Below are 23,173 nucleotides of genomic sequence, written 5' to 3'. Positions count from 1 at the left end.
ATAGAGATACACATTTAAAGTGTATGGACCTGCGTCTATGGTGACCCCTGAGGAGGTCCTTCAGTTGGCTTGGCAATGCCTATGGATCTCTTGTTGCTTGGGGTGAGCTCTGCTTGTGACCCTTGGACCCCTGGCAGGGCCAGAGGGTGTAGCAAAGAGAACTGCTTGAGATACACACAGTGGAAATAGAAACGATGAATCAATGTCTGTGACCTGACAGGAGACGGACAAGGTTGTGACACAATGGCGCTGATGACACCGAGGGAGGGGATATAAAAAAGACCTTTAAGGAAAAAAGCTTGAAACACACATAAGGACGTTAGGAATGGAAAGCCAAAGAAAATGAGCTAGGGGTCTAGGATGCAACCCGACACCATGCGCTTACCGGGTTTGTGTTTGCTCCCTGTGCCACCTTAAGGTTTCTCGATTTCTGCCCCTTGATCTAAACTTTGTGGCCGTTAAGAAAATTACCTGCCAGTGACCTCAGTAAACTCGTGTCTGCTTGTTCCTATGTTCGGTCAAAAAAAACTTACTCAGACAGTTTGACCAAATAACTAAACTGCCGGATCTGAATCCATAAATTCAATCCCACTTCAGACACCCTGAACCAGTCTGTTCACCAGTTACAAAACACACACACACACAAATAGTAGGCCCTCCTGATGGGGACTTGGCAACCAAATGAACTGGTCAGGAGATGCAGGCCCAAGTCCACTCCAGAGACCCGCTAGTGGCGCTCTACTCTGAAAGCTTCTTCCCTCTTGTCTCGACTATCTGATGACTGGGAAAGCTCTTGCAATGGCTGAAATTCACCATCAGGCCTTCCTGGCCCTGTTACTTGATCCATTAACCTGCTGTGAATGGCTACACAGGGGGCAGAGACAAAGGGATGCTGCTGATCATTCCACCATCATTATATTTATATCATGGGGCACACAATGTGCTGCTAAGTGACTTCCTACCTTACACTGCTGTCACAAGCAGAAGTGATCCTTGGATCAAAAAGTCTCATACTGTGGTGTGAATCAGAAGGAACGAGGCTTCATCAGACACGTGGATTTGCACTCCCTTTCCCAGAAACGCTGCACCTTCTTGTTTCGCCCTGGCTGACACTTAACTTGGCACCATGGGTTGCTTTACTCCATTTGTGACTAGGCAGGAGTTTTACATTCTGACCAGAAACTTTTAACACAGTACTTGGCACTATTGGTGACTGAATGTTTTTTGGTGGCCAGTTGTCACTACTAATGTGACACTGACATGGCTGAAAGCTCCAATACAGTTGATGTTCCTGATCATTCATTCTGAGACTTCGGGCACTCCTAACATTCCATGTTCAGGCACATGTAGATCTTCTCTGGACTGTACCACTGCCACCTTCAGTAGATGGCACTGTCAGGCATGCGTGAAGGTGCAGATGTCACTGCAGAGAAGTAGCATAGGCTGTGCGTTTGTACCCTTGGCCTGTTTTAAAGATGAGGTCACACTGCGTGTGGCCACAGTGACCAGTCATATGACTAAAGTGCACCCAGTTTGTCCATCTTTGGCCGCCAACGGAAGACTATCGATCTTGGGAGGAGGTTGAAGGCTATGTGTGCAGCCCCAAGCTCCATACCTGGGAGGTTTTCCATGTCACACTGCACCAGCTATTCTAGCTCTCTTAATAACAAGGAGCCTCTCGCATGATCGACATCTATTTTCTAAACAGTATGGGGCCACAGGTGGAAGCACAGGTGTTCACTGCCTTCTAGGCATTGCTCTCTGACTCACCTCTCCCAGTGCCGACAGAACAGCTGCAGGATTATCAGCTGGCAGCCATCCTTACCTGACGTTTCTCCCATTTGATACCAGAAAATCTCGGATAGGCCCACTTCCTACAGCCGACCCTAGGATCCTTACTATCTCCATTTTGCATTGTTTCTTCTAAACTAAAGCCAGAAACTTCCTTGCTCTCCCTCCTCTCCAAATTCCTTGACCTCTTTCTTTTGCCTCAGACCAGTAATTCTGACACTATTTGGAAATTGTTGGGCAGATGTTCCAATAAGATAACTGTGGTGGACTTCTACAGGGAAGATTGTTGTCTTCCACTGCCTCTGTCAATGTCCTTGTACTTCTTTTTCCTATCAATGACTTGTCTCCATTACTTCCAACTGACAGGTTTAGATGACAGGACAATGTCTGGTAGGTGGAGAGTTGGGGTGATTTTGGTTCCACTCATTTCCAGGAGGGTGATGTTGTGTGTCTCTTCCCTTTGCCTGATGAAGTGGCTGTTCACTTTCAGTCTGTGTTCTTCCAAGACTTCTGTCTGCTTCCAAAAAACCTGCTCATGGCACCAACCATACTCCTATCACTTGGGAGAGAAGAAATGTCAGGTACAAAGCGCAAACCAATCGTGAACTGGAGTCCATCCATGGTCACCGGCCACACTGACTCACACCATGTGGACCAGGAGTTGTAGGAGACCTGGGATTGTAGATTGGGTGGAATGACTTTCTGAGGGAAAACAGGCCAACAGATCTTTCTGTTGGAGACCAACGTGGATGGCCTTGTTTTAAAATGCAGACCACAAGGACTAGAAAACATGGATAAAGTATCATCGTGGACACAAGAATGGCAAACTACTTTCTTCTCTCTTAAAAAGGTCACCATCTTGTGTCTTCTCTCTTTTAACCCTTGGCTCAAGAATTAAACCAGTTTGGAAAAAATGAGCCACCAAGGAGGACAGAGACAGATGTGTGACTTCTCTTAATCCCTTCAGCTCAGTGCCAATGCTTGACTCCATACTGTTACCTTTTTATTTTGATAGTAAGGCTTTATTTTTTATTTCTTGTGTCCCCATATTAAGTTAAGAAAGATGCACATTCCGATGTTAAGTTCTACTCACTGATTATGGTACCAGAGGGAGCAACGTGGGGCAAGTTAATTAGCACATGCAAAAAACTTCATTGTACTCTGTACTTGGGACAGTCTTCTTCTTTCGGCTGATCTCGTTAGGGGTCGCCACAGTGGATCATCTTCTTCCATATCTTCCTATCCTCTACATCTTGCTCGGTTACACCCACCACCTGCATGTTTTCTCTCACCACATCCATAAACCTTAACTTAGGCCTTCCTCTTTTCCGGCAGCTCTATCCTTAGCATCCTTTTCCCAATATACCCAGCATCTCTCTTCTGCACATGTCCAAACCAATGCAATCTCGCCTCTCTGACTTTGTCTCCCAACCGTCCAACTTGAGCTGACCCTCTAATGTCCTCATTTCTAATCCTGTCCATCCTTGTCACACCCAATGCAAATCTTAGCATCTTTAACTCTGCCACCTCCAGCTCTGTCTCCTGCTTTCTGGTCAGTGCCACCGTCACCAACCCATAACAACATAGCTGGTGTCACTACCATCCTGTAGACCTTCCCTTTCACTCTTGCCGATACCCGTCTGTCACAAATCACTCCTGACACTCTTCTCCACCCATTCCACCCTGCCTGCACTCTCTTTTTCACCTCTCTTCCACAATCTCCATTACTCTGTACTGTTGAACCCAAGTATTTAAACTCATCCACCTTCACCAACTCTACTCCCTACATCCTCACCATTCCACTGACCTCACTCTCATTTACACACATGTATTCTGTCTTGTTTCTACTGACCTTCATTCCTCTCCTCTCTAGAGCAGATCTCCACCTCTCCAGGGTCTCCTCAACCTGCTCCCTACTCTTGTTACTTGTGACAGTACTGACCCTAAAGATAATAAATGGATGGGCTACTGGATTTTGCCATCTACAAAATGGGTGAACCTTGTATGTTCACATACCAGTTCCTCTGCACATCCAACATACTGCAGTGAGATGTAAACCAAGATGGCCGGCGACCAACTACACTGTGTGTGGACCTTCACGCAAGTCCTATCAAGGTTATTGGCAACTCGAGATTGGTCAGGCAATGGGAGGAGGTTTGTATGTGATGGTTTGAGAAGCACTGGACCTGCTGGGATGGATAGATGTTGGCTCCCCCTGATTTGCAATCTGGCCATTTTAAAATTTAAGGATGTTGTGTGATAGCACGTGATCTGATGCAGTTAAGAGATTCGCTCCTACGAGTACCAAGTGGTAGTGACACTCAGTCTAGCGCTGCATGCGGTGATCTCAGAGCTGGCGCAGATGCCTTTTTCGCATCACAAAGGGGTTTTATTCATACGCCTGGTAGCTTAGCAGGCTTTCTGCGCCATCACAGAGGCCTCATGGGGTCTTAAGGGTGGGACATACTTGACTCTACGTGACATGGATGCTACTGCTGTGCACGCAGTGTACTGACTATACTTGCACACATACTTTATGTACAGTAAATCTGGAAGCTTCCACCAGATGGCAGTGCAAGATGCTGTTATGTAGGTGAAAAAAACAAAAGGTGACAACAGTGACACAGAAGGTGGTATGTGAGACCTTTAAATGTATTGTGTCATTACGATGAGGAATATGCAACTGTTGTATTGCCTATGCAAGAAATGGATGAAGTAAAGCACCAGGAAGACATTCGCATGTCAGCACTGAAGTCTGATGATTTGCTTCACCACATCAAGCCATTCATCAAACATCAAAGCAAACACTCTGATCCTGCTGGAGCTGCAATGCGGCTGCCGTCACACTGCGTTACGTTGCAATGGCCGGATCCCCACTTCCTTTCACTGACATTTTCCACTTTGCATGGACGTACCTGTCTCGAATTTGCTTCCATTTCATCTCACATCTCCACATCCACTTTCAAAGAGCTGTGATTTGATGGCAGCTGTTCTGACAGCCATGTCTGTTACTATGGAGTTGTTGATAGTAAACAACGATGCTGATGTCACATAAAACTTGAACACACGAGACACCCAAAGTTTTGCTGGTACTGCAACTCGCACACGCATCTCATTAATTTCTGACGACGTGCTCAGAGGATGCGACAAAAGAGCGCTGGGAATGTGTGGCAGCCATGACACGTGCATGTAGGAGTTCTGAGTGTCAAGTGTAATCCTGTGGTTTTAGTTTCGACTTGGCTAGTCTTCTGAGGTCTTGCATTGTGATCCTTCATACTGTAACATGAATAAAATCATCCTTGGAGGATCTGTGATTAGTTGTTTTTAGACGGACAAGAACATCTCTTTAACGTTTGGTCTCTGTGCCTTGTGAATTGTCGTTCAAGTGCAAAACAACACACAAAATAAAAGTTGAATGTCGGGCAAAATAAATAAATAAATGTGTCCACTTGATCTGTGGCTTTGGGAGCATTTAAAATAAGTAATCGTGGCCACTGAATCACAAGGGATGATGAAGTGTGGGCAAGTGCAGTTGGCAGTCAGGTGGTCCTTTAGGAGAGCCACCATAAGAGGAGCCTGCATGGGACGGAAGGGGGGAAAACGGAGGAAAGAACAGGGAGCCATAAGGACAGAATCGGGTGGGGAGGCAAGACGCGCCGGCTGGCCAGCTAGCGAGGGAGAGACACCGCAGTCGTTGGCCCACAGCAGAGTGAAGTGTTGGGGTGACCTCTTTAAAGTCATATGACACAATTTCCCATGACCAATGCTCACAAAACTCCAGAGAAAGCAGTGGAAATACAACACAGCAATATGGGTGGCAGCACACCAAACGGATGCAGCAACATAATCAGCACTGAAATACCACGGAAGGAACATCAGGCAGGAATTAAAGAGAAACCGACAGGCCACCTTTCTACACGACACACAACAGTTAACAGGAGTTACAGACATCAAGATCACTTAGAGCAAAATAAAAAGAAAGGTCAACAGGAGGTTTGAAAAGTGGCGCATTAGCCAATCACCCTGATGAAGACGTAAAACACGAAGGACGAGAGGGGTGGGCTCAGAGTTCAAATCTGCTGCATTCATGACATCTGCCTGCCTGCTGTGTTCCACAGATCCACAGTTAAACCCAAAGGGAAAAAGTGTGGACTGACTGGTCAAACATCCACTGGGTGGTCCACCGATCTTTAGGTGTTCACGAGAACCGTCAAATGCGGTGATGGCGCGTGTGACGCGGCTGCCTTCCTCAGTTTAAATCCTCGCCACCTGCTCTCAGGGCTGCTCAAATTCCTGACAAACTGTCAATTCCCAGACTTCATGAATAAAAGGCGAAGGCGGATTAAATAGGCAAACGCTGTGGAACTCGCACACAGCCTGAAGACCACAAGCAGCCAACTGTCTCCCCACAAGTCTGTGTTTCTCACAAAGGCAGGCGCAGGCACTCAGATTTCATCCACAAACAGTTAGGTCCATAAATATTTGGACAGAGACATCTTTTTTCTAATTTTGGTTCTGTACATTACCACAATGAATTTTAAATGAAACAACTCAGATGCAGTTGAAGTGCAGACTTTCAGCTTTAATTCAGTGGGTTGAACAAAAAGATTGAATAAAAATGTGAGGCAACTAAAGCATTTTTTTTTTTTTTTTTTAAAACACAATCCCTTCATTTCAGGGGCTCAAAAGTAATTGGACAATTGACTCAAAGGCTATTTAATGGGCAGTTGTGGGCAAGTGGTCTCCAGTTCAAACGAGATGAGAGAAATATAAAACAAAAACAGAATACAACGCATAATTCATTTATAGCCAATAGAATGTGCAGTGGAACCTCGGTTCACGAACGTCTCGGTACACGTACAAATCAGTTTACGACCAAAACGTTTGTCAAACTTTTGCCTCGGTTCACGACCACACACTCGGTATACAAACAAGCCAGTTTCCCTTTCGGTTTGTACATGTTCAGCCTCTCCCTGTGCAGCGAGCAAGAGAGGGAGAGCGTGCGAGACACACACACACAGGTGCGTGAGAGGCCCACACACACACACACATGCGAGAGAGAGAGAGAGAGAGAGAAAGAGAGACGCACACGCACAAGCGCTCCAGGCTCATGAAAGAGAGTGCAAGCGAGTGAGCAAGGGAGAGAAGGCTGGACGCATAAGGTAGAAAAGGCTTGATTTCGTTTTCGCTTCTGTGTACAGCGATCGGTTTGTAGTGTGCATTGTTACTTTTCTTGGTGGTTTATTAAATTACAGATTTTTCAAATGTTCATTTTTTTCCGTGCTTAAAACTCATTAAAAAAAAAATAAGTGTTTTTAGCGAGCGGTTCGTAGCGCCATAGCACGAGCTCTTGCAATGAGTCGGAAGATTTAGAAACTGAGGAGTCGGAGCATTTATCTACCGACTCCACAGCCCTGGTTTTGACTGCCAATAGGTGGTGTCCTTGTAGATCCACCAGATGACAGTTAAAGAGAGTTACAAGTTGCCATCCCTGGCATTAATATCTGGAAAAGAGTGAAGAATGCAACTCTGACTAAAATACACGTAGCAACTGTATTAGTGTACTGCAGCAGCGCTTTACTTCAGGGCACTGGCGAGTGATGATGGTGGCAAATGCGTTTAACAGACCATTTCCTCCCAGCGCTAATCACTACTTGTATGAACTTCTCAAGTTAATCGGCCTCACAACACTAAAGGAACGACGGTTGAACAGCTGAGCAAGTGTAAGTGGGTTACTGACCGTACTGTTGTCTTGTTCTGTGCGACACGTCCAGCGTGCTTCTCTTTCAGGTGTTGATGCGTTGAACTGGTGCTGCCGTGGAACACCATCAGTTTTTTTATAAACATAAACAATCAACCATTTTCTCAGATCTTCGGGCGAAATACTCCCCCCACAGAGGAAGATTTTGGCTTTGCCCAATGTTTGGCTAATGTGGTGTAGCTGCCGCCATCACAGCATGTCGGTGCACAACATGGGGGTACCTCGGGGGACAGTGAGTTTCAGAAGGGACCATTATGGATATCAGGTGAACCCCGGTGGTAAATCATAGGGTGACCGGACGTGGACACTTGTGCAGCATGTATGGCGACACATAAAACTGTATTTGTTTAATGCCTCTCATCGTTACCAGAGAGAGATCAGGACAAACGCTTTCACAAGTAAACACAGGACGGCACACAGCGCTGGAGGGGGAAACAGATAAATGGCAGGATACGGTTTGCTTGTGTCTGCTTCTTGGTCCTCCTCGCGATGCTCCTCAGATTTAACACGAGTTTCTAATCAAGCGGGGTTCCTCCTTGAAGTATCGTGTGTGTGTGCGCGTGTGTGTGCTGTTGGGAACGAAATGTCACGGCATTTGTGGCACTGAAAAACTTTATTAGATGTGTTTGATAGTTTTTGCTTATTTATTGGGACACATAGCCTAAAATCGGGACTGACATCTCGTCACTCTGCTAAATTAATGTGTCAGTGAAATAGTGAATCAATCTGCCAAGGGTGGTAATGCTGAGTAAATGTTCATTTAATGTGTGCATAGCAGTTTACATGCGACAGGATCAGATAGACGGACAGACAGACAGAGTGTTTTGCCTTCCTTGCTTGCATTTTATTCTTTTACACTTAGGAGGATCATTTAACTTACCTTTTATAAGTTAATTCTCAGGATGACTGAGGTGTTTGTTCTCAGGCCGCCGGTGACAGCAACAGTCTACTGATATTTTATTAACTTTTATATTGGGGGTCTGTTGGCAGCTATCAGGGGTAAAAAACAGCAAAATACACAAAATCTACAAGTTGGTGTAACTGCTATCAAGATAAAATTGATACAGTAAACAAATTCATAGCTGAAGTCACACAGAACATTTCTTCATTTAAAGATAAGTTTGTAAAAAAAAAAAAAAAATCGCCTTTTCAATGAGGGATTTTGAAATTTTAACAGCAGAATCAGTTTGATAAATCTGAACGAAAAGTAAATGTCTCGACACTTTTCAATAAAATGGGTCCCAGGGAGGGCCGAGTTGTTTCACGCGGGTGGACAGACAGACAGACATGGCCTATCACAATAGGCGCTTTATGGATTATATGCAAATGCACCTAAAAATAAGTACAACCCCCAATTTCTGGTAAAATTCAGTTTCATGGTCAGCTTTTGATACAGTTTAATGTACAAAACAGTCACAGTAATGAATACACCATTATTTATTTAAAACATACAGAAGGATATTGCACTAGGGAAAACAAATGAATTAATTCCCATTTTACACTTTCCTCTTTAAGCTGCATAATTTTATTCGACAGTTAAAAGAAACCAGTGATGTAAGAAAATGCAGCATTGAAATGATTACACAGAACATCTCTTGAGACAAGATACCCTGCTGAGATGCGTGTCTGGCTTTGACACAGTGCAAATACTTCCTCCGGGTCTTTGACTTTGGTTAAGAACAATTCTGACTGTAATTTAAAAGCTGCTACATTCCTGATGTCCTATAACTTACTACTGAACCAGATTAAGAAGCTCGTCTATGCAGCACTTTCAGGACAGATTTACAGAGACAGACGACAACGGTACAAAGGGACTTGCAGAATGCAGTTTCTAACAACACTTAGGCGTTGCTAACAGAACGGTCAGGAATGGACAGGTTGGGTTTGAAGCGAGTCCTTAGATGTGTAAGACATTCCAAACAAAGGGACCTTTTTTTAATAAACCACCTTGCATTATTATCTTCTCAGACTATTGCAAGGTATACGAAATGCAGGACTCGAGAGAAAACAGTTGAGGTGTTCAGCTGATTATTAAAGTAGAAAACGATTAAATGCTTTTTATACAAAACAGGCCAAAGGGCTCAACTTGGGTTATCTGGCAAGTCAAGCAAGCAAAATATGACAGCCTGTAGGGCACAAAACAGTAATCTTCAACAATGTACACAACAGAGACTTAAGAGTTATACTGAATAATGAAAAGCAAAGGTTAAAGCTTAAGTGGGTAGTAAGACTGAACAGTCAAATTTCATTGTAATGTCATAATTTGATGAAGCAAGCTTGGAAGATGGAGAGATGAATGTTTAGTCAATAAGCAACCACGCGAAATTGAAATTATGGACCAATTCAACTAACGTCTCATGCAGAATTGAACAGTAATATTCTTGTTCCCTCTTTGGTATTATTTCCTCATTAAACACAGCATTTAGTGCAGACTTGTCACATTTAGATAGTACATCAGCTCTGACTAGAGTGGTCTACAGTGCGATGTCGGACCCGTGTACCTGGAGTGCTTATTATCACCACGCACAATGAACTCCAAGTCCCTGCAGTTCCAAATGTCATCAGACGCTGTAGCACTTGTACAAATGAACTCAGTCACGCGCTTCAGTACTTCCAACTGTGACAGGAAGGCAAAAATCAAACAGAGGAGTTCTGTGTTTAGCTATCTGTGATGTAAAATGAACGCAGACTCCCTCTGTAATGCTTGTATTAGTTAGCAGCATTAGTCAAGATTATGACCCACTGACAGTAATGCAAGACTGAATTAAAGAGCCCAGCATGCCAGGAGTTATCCCACCATGGTTGGTAGCTGTTAAATGGGCTGATTTGAACATTTCTCATGATTACCACAGAACTTCTACATTTTTAGAAAGGCATAATATAACAAGGGAGACAGGCAAGGAAAGAAGAAAAATATTCCCAATTCCTTGGCAGCACATTATGTTAAGGACTGAACTGCTGGTAAACAAATCTCCTTCTAATCTGATAAACTCGGAGCTTCTGTTCACTGCTGGACGCGATCTTAGGCCAGTTACTGTATATTGGCGTCTTCACTGAAAGTATATGAACAGAAAAGAGTAAGCAAATTCATAGCTAATGCCAAACACTCACTGCGCCCTCTGCAATGCAGCAAATTGATGAAAATGATACAAAATAGGCAAGACAAAGTTAAAAGCACATATTTTCCATAAAAAATATAGAATATGTACAAGGAAAATAAAACATTTGATAGATTACACTGTACATAAGCAGAATGGCTCAACAGTCTTCATCATTCGGAGTGCCATTCTGGGAGACCTCAGGCAAGACCCAATTATATTCAAATAAAGGCCACCAACAAAGCCTGGACAGAAACAAAAGGCTGCTTAAAAGAACCTCCAACATATGAAAAGCTATTAAATTATAGCGCCCTTTGCTTCCTGACCCCACACCAAGTTAAAAAGTATATACAGTAAAAAACAGGATTCTCGTCATGCACCCCAATGAAATGGCACAACCGTCTTTACACTCGGGGCTTTTTGTTGGGGATCGCGTCTCTGGCCATGCAGAGAAAAACGGGATTCAAGATGAATCAACAGGATCAGCTCAGACATTCCAACAGCCAGCTTCAAACTTAAAAAAAAAATAAGTTTAGGTAGCTAGTGTGGCAAATGGGCATAACAAACCTTTCACGCTGCACAAGAGTTTCTTGCACCCAAAAATTAAGATGGCAGTGAACAAAGGCCAAGGCAGCAGACAGCCTGAGGTGGGACACACAAGTGTCTCTCTTTAAAGGTTTCCAGTAAAGTTCTTGCTGTGTTGCTGTGCATACCACTGCTGCCTTTTCTTGCGGGTCTCCAGTTCAGTAAGCAAGGCCTGACGGTAGGCCTCATAGGATTTAACAATGCGCTCAAGTTCTTTCATGAAGAGCAGCTTCAGCATTCCTTGATACGTGTCCAAATCCACCAGCTGGAACAATTCCCACTTCAGGATGTGGTCGTACCTAAAACAGAAAAGCAGCCAAATGGATGACATGTATAAGTGACAGTTGCATAGAGAAGTCAACAGTGGTTTAGCATGGCGGTTAGCAAAGTGCTGGGAAAAGCAGCAGAAACAAGCAAGTTAGCTTCTCTTTATTCAAGGCTTCCAGACTGACTTGTCTCACTGCAAATGCAAGGGATTTTCTTTTCTTGAGAGTAACACTTAATAATAACAATAATGGGCAGCACGGTGGCGCAGTGGGTAGCGCTGCTGCCTCGCAGTTAGGAGAGCTGGGGTTCACTTCCCGAGTCCTCCCTACGTGGAGTTTGCATGTTCTCCCCGTGTCTGCGAGGTTTTCCTCCCACAGTCCAAAGACATGCAGGTTAGGTGGATTGGCGATTCTAAATTGGCCCGAATGTGTGCTTGGTGTGTTTGTGTGTGTCCTGCGGTGGCTTGGCCCCCTGCCCGGGATTGGATTCCTGCCTTGTGCCCTGTGTTGGCTGGGATTGGCTCCAGCAGACCCCTGTGACCCCGTGTTTGGATTCAGCGGGTTGGAAAATGGATGGATTGATAATAATAATAATAAAAGAATCCCATTTATATAGCTCTTTTCTTACAACTCAAGGAGCTTTACATAGACACAGGGGAACCACCAATGTGTAGCACCCACCTGAATGATATGATGGCAGCCATTACTGTGCCAATATGCTCACCACACATTAGCTGTTAGGTGGTGAAGGGGTGAGAGAGATGAGGGTGATTAGGGGATCAACATGAACAGGGCCCTGATAGACAGTTTAGCCAGGACATTCGGATGCACCCTACTATTTGTGAAAGATGCCCAGAGATCTTTAATGACCACAGAGTCAGCACCTCGGTTTTACATCTCATTTGAAGGACGATGCCATTTTTACAGGACTTTGTCTCCATCACTTCACACGGGCATTGGGATCCACACACAGACCAGAGCAAAAGCACACTTACCGAGTTGGAAGGCAGTAGGAATACATTTTAAATTATACTATGGGACTATTAATCCAGATTGCCAGAAATAAATCAACGGCCACACAATGCATGTTCAATTTAGAGAAACTAAATTAATTTGAAATCACACAAAATGGCAGCAGAAGTTTTAACCAAAACAGTTACGTGGCGGGCCAGTGTTAAATTATGTATATCATAAGCTGCATAAACTGTAGGCAAGCAAAAGCAGATTTATCAGGATTATGAAAAAAAAAAATAAATATGACCTAAAACATCATCAGATTTTCACTCAAGTCCTAAACGTAGATAAAGAGAAGCCAGTTAAACAAATGAGACAAAAATATTATACTTGGTTATTTATTTATTGAGGAAAATGATCGAATATTACATATTTGTGAGTGGCAAAAGTATGTGAACCTTTGCTTTCAGTATCTGGTGTGACCCCCCTTTGCGTTTCCGGTAACTTTTGATTATTCCTGCACACCGGATTGGAGGAATTTTAGCCCATTCATCCGTACAGAACAGCTTCAACTCTGGGATGTTGGTGGGTTTCCTCACATTAACTGCTTGCTTCAGGTCCTTCCACAACATTTCGATTGGATTAAGGTCAGGACTTTGACTTGGCCATTCCAAAACCTGAACTTTATTCTTCTTTAACCATTCTTTGGAAAAACGACTTGTGTGCTTAGGGTCGTTGTCTTGCTGCATGACCCACCTTCGCTTGAGATTCAGTTCATGGACAGATGTCCTGACATTTTCCTTTACAATTCTGATATAATTCAGAATTCATTGTTCCATCAATGAAGGCAAGCCGTCCTGGCCCAGATGCAGCAAAACAGGCCCAAACCATGATACTACCACCACCATGTTTCACAGATGGGATAAGGTTCTTATGCTGGAATGCAGTGTTTTCCTTTTTCCAAACATAACGCTTTTCATTTAAACCAAAAAGTTTTATTTTGGTCTCATCCGTCCACAAAACATTCTTCCAATAGCCTTCTGGTTTGTCCACGTGATCTTTAGCAAACTGCAGACGAGCAGCAATGTTTTTTTTTAGAGCAGTGGCTTTCTCCTTTCAACCCTACCATGCACACCATTGTTGTTCAGTGTTCTCCTGATGGTGGACTCATGAACATGAACATTAGCCAATGTGAGAGAGGCCTTCAGTTGCATAAAAGTTACCCTGGGGTCCTTTGTGACCTCGCCGACTATTACACGCCTTCCTCTTGGAGTGATCTTTGTTGGTCGACCACTCCTGGGGAGGGTAACAATGGTCCTGAATTTCCTCCATTTGTACACAATCTGTCTGACTGTGGATTAGTGAAGTCCAAACTCTTTACAGATGGTTTTGTAACCTTTTCCAGCCTGATGAGCATCAACAACTCTTTTTCTGAGGTCCTCAGAAATCTCCTTTGTTCGTGCCATGATGCACTTCCACAAACATGTGTTGTGAAGAGCAGACTTTGATAGATCCTGTTCTTTAAATAACACAGGGTGCTCACTCACACCTGATTGTCGTCCCATTGATTGTGAACACCTGACTCGAATTTCACTTTCAGACTAACTGGTAATCCTAGAGGTTCACATACTTTTGCCACTCACAAATATGTAATATTCAATCATTTTCCTCAATAAATAAATGACCAAGTATAATATTTTTGTTTCATTTGTTTAACTGGTTTCTCTTTATCTACTTCTAGGGCTTGAGTTAAAATCCGATGATGTTTTAGGTCATATTTATGCAGAAATATAGAAAATTCTAAAGGGTTCACAAACTTTCAAGGACCACTGTACCTCACAGCCTGGTATGGCAAGTGCATAGTGGAGAACAGCGAGACTTCATTTCTTATGCAGCACCAATGTAACACTACTGGCCACTCTGTGGTGCAGGTACATAAACTGTCTGGGTGCCATCATTTCCTCTTAATGGGACACGTTGCTTGTCACCCGATGTATCGGAGTTTAACTTTATAAAGAGGGGCAGAGGAGGCTCTTTGTCCTTAGGAGTCTGTGTTCCTTTAATGTGGGTACTGACATCTTCTAGAACTCTTTGATGGCCAGTGTTATTGGTGTGCTGGACTGGTAACATCACTTCAAGAGAGGCCCACACATATAGAGGACAGGCTCATATAGAATATGCACTCCGGACCCCCTGGAGGTCATAGTGAAGGAGGGAATTAAAACAAAACTGAGTGAAATTATGAACAATGCTGCACATCCTATCCCTGAAACACTGAGGACTTCCAGCCTTTAAACCAACAGCAACTTGTCTCCATAATGCCTCATTGGGTCAGAGACTGTTCTTTTGTCTTTCTCCAAGTCAGTATTTGTCTTCTTTTTGTTGTAATTCTTGTGTGTATTCGAGGGGGTGTAAGCTAAATCTCCCTCAGTGCAGAAGTACAACACTATCAGTCTATCTATAGATGTCATTGTACCATGTAGTTTGCCAAACAGATTTTGATGTTTCCGTACCGGAGGTATTAGAAACATGTACTTTTCATTTCACTATATTATATAAATGACAGTAAATTAAACAAAATTAAATTATCATCAAGGAAATGAATACAAATCCAACACAGTAAATGTACTGCGCGATGGTGAAAACGACTCTAAAGCCATCTCATAATAAAGGCAATTAAAGTGAAAAGGGGTTCATTGTGCCTTAATGGTAATACAGTGGAACCTCGGTTTGCGAGTAACTTGGTTTACGAGTGCTTTGCAAGACAAGCAAAAATTTTTAATAAATTTTGACTTGATAAACAAGTGATGTCTTGCAATACGAGTAGTATGGATACACTTTGTCTGCAGAGCGTCATGTGATCACAACTGAGCTGATGGTTCTTCTCTCTGTCTGTCTCTCTCTTGCAATCGTCTCCTATTCTCTGTCTGAGTCTGCGTGCCTCACTCATATAGTCAACATCCATACGAGCGTATACTGTTTACTACAGCATTGTGAGTGTGTGTGTGTGTGTGCTGTGAAGTGCGAGTCCCCATCTTGCGCCCCAAAACACGAAGCTGAGTCTCAGTACTTTAACAACACCAGCCGCCTTCAGCTTGAAACAGCAACAGCGCTGTTATTTATTGTAGCAGGATCTTTATAATGTTCCTTGTATCACCCATCGACGGCAGGCGCTTATAGCATGTCTGCGATCTTTTTGGATGCACTTATACGGCGAACTGCTACAGCGCTGGGAGACTGCGATTGCTTTGGGACACTCTTCCACGTGTCGTCCCGTTGGGTGGAATCCCACAGGAGTTTAGAAACTCACTCACACCAGCCATGATTCTTTTTAAAGGTAAAGTGCAGGTTAATTTGTTTTATGTATTTTTACTTTATTTTTTGTATTAATCATTTTTATATGAATAGTTTTGGGTTGTGGAACAAATCTGAGTTTCCATTATTTTTATGGGGAAATTCACTTTGATATTTGAGTGCTTTGGATTGCGAGCACGTTTCCGGAATGAATTATGCTCGCAAAATGAGGTTCCACTGTACATGTAATATTAAATCAAAAATAGCAAAAATCATGGAGGAAAACAAAACAGTAAATTTACCAGGCTGCATGGACTGAGAGCCTTAAACAGTACATGAAATCCACTACAGAGTCTGGTAAGGCTAACAAAGGAAAATACAAAGCACACTCTGGTTTTATTTCCAGCAGTAGCAAATTTGACAAGAAATACAACTGAACAGTCTGGCACAATTCTACTAAACATCAGGAATAATGAGTTTGTGGATTTCCTTTCTAAAAATTTAAACATTAAGTCTGCAGACTGATATCCATTACTACTGAATGGCAGCAAAACCTTTCACAACATCACGTTTGCAATTATAATTTAATTACAAAGTAGAAAACTTTGCCTTTAATGTCTAAAGCCACCCAACCCTACCCTACCCTCACGTCAATTTTCAAGTAAACTCTTGGAAAAACTAACCTGAGGTTGCATGGCTTTTATACCAAATACAGTTAAGGGTGTCTATACTGGTTGTTTTTGCCAACAATGTTAGATTTTTTTATAAAAAAAAAAAAGTAAACTCAAATTATTTTGTGAAGTATAAACCAACTAAAGAGGTGGACAAATTTGTTGGTACCCTTCCAGCTCATTTAAGAAGTGATTAAATGAAAAGCAATGGTCCCACATACATACTGTATACCAGGATGCCAGGGCTGTGTGATGTCTTAAACGTTCCCATCATCATTACAAAACACAACACCATCGCAGCGGGCGGGCGCTTTAGCTTGGGGCACAGTGTAGCTGTGTTGTTTCACAGATTGCTGCCACCCTGCACACTACAGGCTATTCAGTAATGTGGTTACAAGGATTCAAAGGTGATTTTCTCAAAGTTCATTTAAAAATCGGTACAAATCTTATTGGCATGAAATTCTAAAATTAGATTTGCTTATCATAAAATGGACTTAAATACAGTCAGGTCCATAAGTATTTGGACAGTGACACAATTCTCATTTTGGCTTTGTACGCCACCACAATGAATATGAAACAAAACAATCATGTGATTGAAGTGTAGACTTTCAGCTTTAATTCAAGGGGATTAACAAATTTATTGTATGAGCTTTTTAGAAAAGAGACAATTTTATACATGGTCCCCCTATTTTCAGGTGTTCAAAAGTATTTGGAGAATCTAATATAATCATAAATATAACAATCATTTTCAAGATTTGGTTACAAATCCTTCTCCAAGTGCTGTGTTTCCACCCCGTGATACTTGGCCAGGACTTTACTGCAGTGGTCTTCAGGTGCTGCTTGTTTGTTGCACTTTCTGCCTTCAGTTTTGTCTTCACCATGTGAGCTGCAGGTCCCACTGGGTTGAGGTCTGTTGATTGACTTGGCCAATGAAGAATCTTCCACTACTTGGAGCTGAAAAGCACTTGGCTTGCTCTTACAGAATTTTGGCTCATTGTCCATCTGTACTGTGAAAAGTCGCCCTATCAGTTGTGCAGCAATTGGCGGATTCTGAGCAGACAGTACAGCCCCTGGACACTTGATGTTCCTTCCCGTGACAACAGCTGATGTTACTTATAAGAAGTTTAAGGTTCATGGAACTGTAGCCAACCTCCCTGAACGCAGCTGCAAGAGGAAAAATCAGCCCCAGAATATGCAGAAAGATAGTGAGAAAGGCAGACGGAAGTCGTGAACAACTTCCAAAGAGATACAAGCTGAACTCCAAGGTCAAGGTCCATCAGAGTCTGATTGCATCACTCGTCACTTTTACAGAAACAGTGGGCTCAATGGAAGATGACCCAGGAGGACTCCACTATTGAAAGAAAAACACCAAAAAGCCAGACTGGAATTTGTTAAACTGCACACTGATGAGCCAGAATGCTTCTGGGAGAATGTCCTTTGGACGAATGAAACAAAGTGGTAAAATTAGAGTGACGCACGTAAAATGGCTGTGAACAGGAGAAGATGTAAGATAGGGTATGTTTTTAAACAAGAAGGGATCCAGTTACTGAGAAAGTCCCTTTGGGGTTGTCCATAGTGGGCCGAATAGAGCATCATTCATTTTCAAGGACCCAAATGATTTTTGATGAAGAGAAATGGCTTTTCAACATCAACAGTCGCTGTGGTGGACTAGTGTCGAAAAAAGGATTGAGACTCTTTTAGTGAAAAACACAGCACCAGCCTTCAACAAATGTCTCATCAAAATAAAATACATAATCCATAATGTTGATCAAAAACTGTTTACATTGTCTTTTGCAAAGTTCCCAGAAAAGATGAACACCAAAAGGGCATGCATCTCATTTTTCTTAATAGCACTGAAGATTGTGGGGAAATGAGCAAGTCTGGACGCAAGAAGAAGTGGCGACAGCCCCGAGAAGCGCAGAGTTTTTCCCAAGTAACGGTTGTGCTTTCTACTGCATTGCCCACTGAGCATTTGTGAGGCACACAGAGCTGACAGCATCAGCTCAGCGGCCATCTCATCACTCAAGTGTTAGGGGCTTCCTGCAAAACAGCTGATCATAGAGCAACTGATAAATAATAACCAAACCATATATACTTCTAGAAATGAAAATATACACACATACACATGCAGAAAAGCAAAAAAACAAAAACAAAACCAGTCTAATCCCATGAAGGCTAACTAAAAGAAAAAGAAAATGAAAACTGGGAAATGGTTGGCATCATAATAAACTATTGAGGGAGACATCTCTGCACTCTTCATGTCACCTTTGCTTTAGCCCCAAGGTAACAACAATGCTCTTTTTTTAAAATCCACCATGCAGTCCAGTTCAACAGTGAAACGTTGGCGCCTGAGTTAATTAGTCAAGACAGACAAATATCTTCTAGGCAAAGCAGCAGTGTTTGAATTCAAGCCTGCTGGCATGAACAGCGTGGGGGGTTCTGTGTCTGACTTAATATTTAGAGATGAAAAGGCAGCAGACGCACCTCTCAATAGCAACAAGACAAATGGCTCCACTTTCAACACCTTCTGCATCTTCGGCGCTGGGCCAAAACTGTAAACTGTAAGTAAAGCATTTTTGAGCAGCCTTATTTTCTGGGTATAAAGCCCAGCGTCATCATAAAGTGGAACTTTGCGCACATTGATGTTTCGCAAGTAAGGCTGCAAAACTGGCAAATTACTAAAATCTCTGTGATGCAATTCACTGCCGCCTTGACTTGTACACTATTTTGATGACTTGCTTTTAATGAAAGGTAATTTCATGTTACCAGACGCTCCAACTCTCATGTATGGGTTGAAGTTTTTTTGTTCAGATCATAAATATTGCATTCTAAACAGTGCCAAGCCTATACTGGTCATCCAAACTGCAAAGATTGATAATGAACTGAGGCACCAACACAGTGGACACTTATCCTCACTAGTAAGTGTTAAATCATCATGGCAGGATCAGAACCCAAGAGATGAGCATTCAGCAACTAACCACCATCAGGGTGGTGTAGAACACATTGGCATTACCCATTAGGATTTGTTTTGGCACATATATCTTTTGCTTAAGGGGCAGCTGCCAGACCCTCTTAACTCAAATTCTGCTAAAGGGCTCTCTTTGAAATGCAGTTTCTGGATCTCATCCGGAAAAAAACATCCAAAGATATCTCCATGATGTACCATTTAACCCTTGGTCAGTGAACAAAGAGCTATAGCTCACCAACTGGCAACCTTGATGGACACCAATTGTAGGGCACCCAAGAAGCCCAAGGCAAAATGTCTACTCCTTCATTTATAAACCACTGGGCCTGGCCAGAACTTCTGCTCCATTGCAGGACACCTATTGTTCAGGGTGTGGCCGCAGAAAAGGCTGGAGTGATCCCTTCTACTCCAAAGGGCAACCTGGTGCTGGAGTGGAAGAGTGGAAGAATGTCTGTAAAGGAGATGGACAAGGGTGCCACGAGTTCAAACTTGGCTAAAGTAAAACAAGGTGCACAAGCAAAAGAGTGAAGTCCGTAAAGCACAGCATCACCTTGCTAAAGAAGGGAATCAGCTGTTCTCCTGACTAGCCAGCAGACATACATATTATGCTGGCAAACCGGGAACACTACGTGTGCAACCTCAGAGAAAAGTGAAGTCCCTGCTGAACCAAAAGTTGCAACCAAACCAAAGGAGGAGAAAGAAGCGGTTTTAACAAAGAAAGAAAAAGTGCGTTGAAAATCCTCACATGTCTGCCAGAAAAAGCAGAAGAAAGCATCGCTTACACACCAAATCAACAGGAACCAAAACAGAAGTATATCTACTACCTAGGCAGGCCGTGTGGCGTAGTGGTTAAAGCTTTGGGTTCAAATCCCACTACCGACACGGAGTGACCCTGAGCCAGTCACTTCACCCGCCTCTGCTCCAATTGGGAAACCAAAAGAAATGGAATCAATTGCATCATAAATGATGTACGTCACTTTGGGTAAAGGCATCAGCCAAATAAGTCAATGTAAATTTACTTTGATTCCGATAGCTGTTTATTGTAACTCAGTAGTTAGGATAAAACCAGCTAATGTATTCTAATTTTTTGTATCACTGAAACTAAAAGTAATAACCTTTGTGATTAATATGCCTATAGCTGTTTTAAGTTTCTCTTCTTGAATTCAGTAGAAAAGTTCAGAGCACACACATACAAGGAAGAGCTATGTTGGGTACATTTTTAAGGTATCCGCCTTTTATAAGAGGAGGTCAAATTAAGCTAGCATAGATTTATGTTTTCTGTTGTTTGGATCGGTACTTCATCTGCATGTATCCATCTCATATCATCGTTATACTACAAATACATTGTTCATTGTCATAAGCGTGTTTGGGTTACTTGTTTAAATTTCACATCCGAAACAAAAACACAGAAAAAATGAAAGTTATTTATTGTGGACTGTCATCAATTTATGCTCAGAATTTTTATAGTTAAAAGGTGATCTCACAAATAGTATAGTGGGTGCCTTTGGAGAGACATGCAGCAAAGACGAGCTGGCCTTCTACATCTGAACAATCAAGAATTAGGCTTTCAGTTTAAGACAAGAGCTGACAAATAACCCAGTACTTCAACACAGGCTGATGTGTAATTTCTCAGTAATTGAAACACGTCTCTTCTGCAAATTAAAAAAACCTGAGGACTACCACCTCAGCCTGGTAGACTCGAGGCACTGTTTATGTCAGCTATCACACGGCACTGAGTTAGGTACGATACCTCCTTTATCTTCTACCTTCAACATTTCCAGCCATTTCTCATTCATCCTTGCAACTATGGAGATTTTTAATCTCTGCAGTGACTCCAGCCATAAAGATGGACACGTCCTCAACAAATACTTCAGCCACTGTCGTATCTGAGGAGGCGGCTTTAGTAGTTTCACAGAGTGATCTTTCAGCCTCTTAGCAATATGCCCAGTTAAAGTCAAAGTTTCCCAGTTCATGCTGAGAACAGTCTTGGCGATGCTATGCCAACTGTCTAATTCATCACACAGTTTGTTCTAACTACTTTGAAGCTACTCATAAGTCATTCTGGTCCGTTCTCCACCAGGGAAACTAGGGTTCAAGTCTCAAAAGTCAGTTTCCATTGCCTATGTTTACTTCACTTCTGCTAGTCACATGACTGACCGCCCAAGCAGTTGTGTTTTGAGGTCTGTTCTTTTGGGTTTAACTGCCACGTTCACGATGGTAAATTATTGATTGTACCCTGTCTGATCATTCCTCTTAAACCATTTTGCCTTCGGTGACGCTGTCACAAGTCCATATCACCAAACAAAATTAATACAAGGACCACTGAGACATGTACGCTCCCCATCATGCCAAATTCACAATCCTAGGAGGAGAAGCAAAAATCTGGTTAGAAGCAAAAATTTACAAAAGCAACCACCATCACGGGTTTATCTGTTATTACTGTGGGTCAACATTCCTTGCCCAACTTTACGGTTTTTAATATGTACACGTTGCTCTTGTCTCATCATGTGTTGGCTGGCTTATTTTGCTTTCCACTCGCACCATAGGCCATGTCTTCTGCAAGTCATTCCCTCCATGTCTTGATAATCATCATGTCTTCACCAACTTAACCTCTGCCACCAAACCAGTTCCGTCTGTCATTTTTGCACTTTAGTGCTCCTAAAGGAGGATCCAGGAGTTGTGCTCAACTTTTGCCTTATTATTCTTATATCAGTGTTTAACTCTTCTTCTTGTACAGCCTTTTAAGGCAATATAACAACATTTCAATACACACTCATTTCTCATAGGATGTGAGAGAGACTTTTTTCAAGGTCAGAATGGAATACATGTTTGTTATTAGCCGTTCCCCTGTGGTGGGTGGCTCTTGGCATCACTGTCGGTTTAACACAGCGCTGGAACGAAACCTTAAAAGTAAAGGTGTCCATAAGGTAAGACAAGCATGATATCAGAACCTTACCATGTTTCAGATTTTGCCTGAAATTTTGCACAATGTAATCTCAGAGGAAGGGTTGGAAAAATAACTGACAAGTGAATCTTCCTTCCATCAGGATCAATTACAATATGGCTGTAGAGCAAACAAACCCCTGCGATCTGCTTCATAACCCTGCACACATGGCTTTTTTCACATTTCCATTCTCTAATTCACTTGAAAATTGATACTTCATTTGCCTACTTTTGCTAAACTGACATGCATGCATTAAATAATCATTTCTTATGTTTCTTAAGTATTATTATTTGTGATGCTCCAAATGTTTTAGTGACGTAACTCCAGGTTAGCTTAAACCTCAATGCAGATGCATTCTACTTATACTCTTACCCATTTTTGTAAAGTCTTATACTACAGAGCCTTGAAAAGTAAATTAATCTCTGATGCCACTGCCACAAGGAACACTCTTCTGTAGAAAATTGTAGTATGCTTATATAGTACGTAAAAATAATACTATCAAATATGAACTTCAAAATCATTACAATTCAGTAAGCAATAATTGCAGTTCATCAAGTTATACTCCACCGTGAGGTCAAGAGCTGTGAAACAGACCAGAATACAGAACCCAAAAAGGAAGTACATACTTGAGCGGTGCCCGGGCATAGACCTGTAGCCAGTCTGGGATCTCTGCTGTGTGGTAGGGGTTGGCTGGCACCAGGACTGGCTGATTGCGGTCAGTCTGGCGAGGCTGATAAGTAACTGGTGGAGGAAGAGGAGGTGGCTGGTCATAACGGGGAACACTGAGGAGAGGAAACAAAAAAGATCTTAAAAAGAATTAATAAAAGGCAATTTTCCTCTTTTA

At 42.5% G+C, this 23,173-nt stretch overlaps 1 protein-coding gene across 1 annotated transcript in view; it reads right to left on the bottom strand.

Annotated features, from left to right (window-relative positions):
- Positions 1–8,932: 8,932 nt before the first annotated feature.
- Positions 8,933–23,173, bottom strand: part of sav1 (salvador family WW domain containing protein 1) — a 77,180-nt gene continuing 62,939 nt past the window's right edge. Inside the window, exons 4-5 of the mRNA XM_039741087.1 lie at positions 22,956–23,111; positions 8,933–11,534 (exon numbers count right to left, since the gene is read on the bottom strand). Of these exons, the coding sequence (XP_039597021.1) occupies positions 11,321–11,534; positions 22,956–23,111 (370 nt within the window). The 3' untranslated portion in view covers positions 8,933–11,320. The remainder of the gene's footprint in view (positions 11,535–22,955; positions 23,112–23,173) is intronic.

The sequence above is a fragment of the Polypterus senegalus genome, chromosome 18 (assembly GCF_016835505.1).
Source record: "Polypterus senegalus isolate Bchr_013 chromosome 18, ASM1683550v1, whole genome shotgun sequence".
Taxonomy (NCBI): Eukaryota; Metazoa; Chordata; class Cladistia; order Polypteriformes; family Polypteridae; genus Polypterus; species Polypterus senegalus.
The sequence above is the reverse complement of the archived record's forward strand: the minus strand, read 5'-3'. Positions and strand labels throughout refer to the sequence as shown.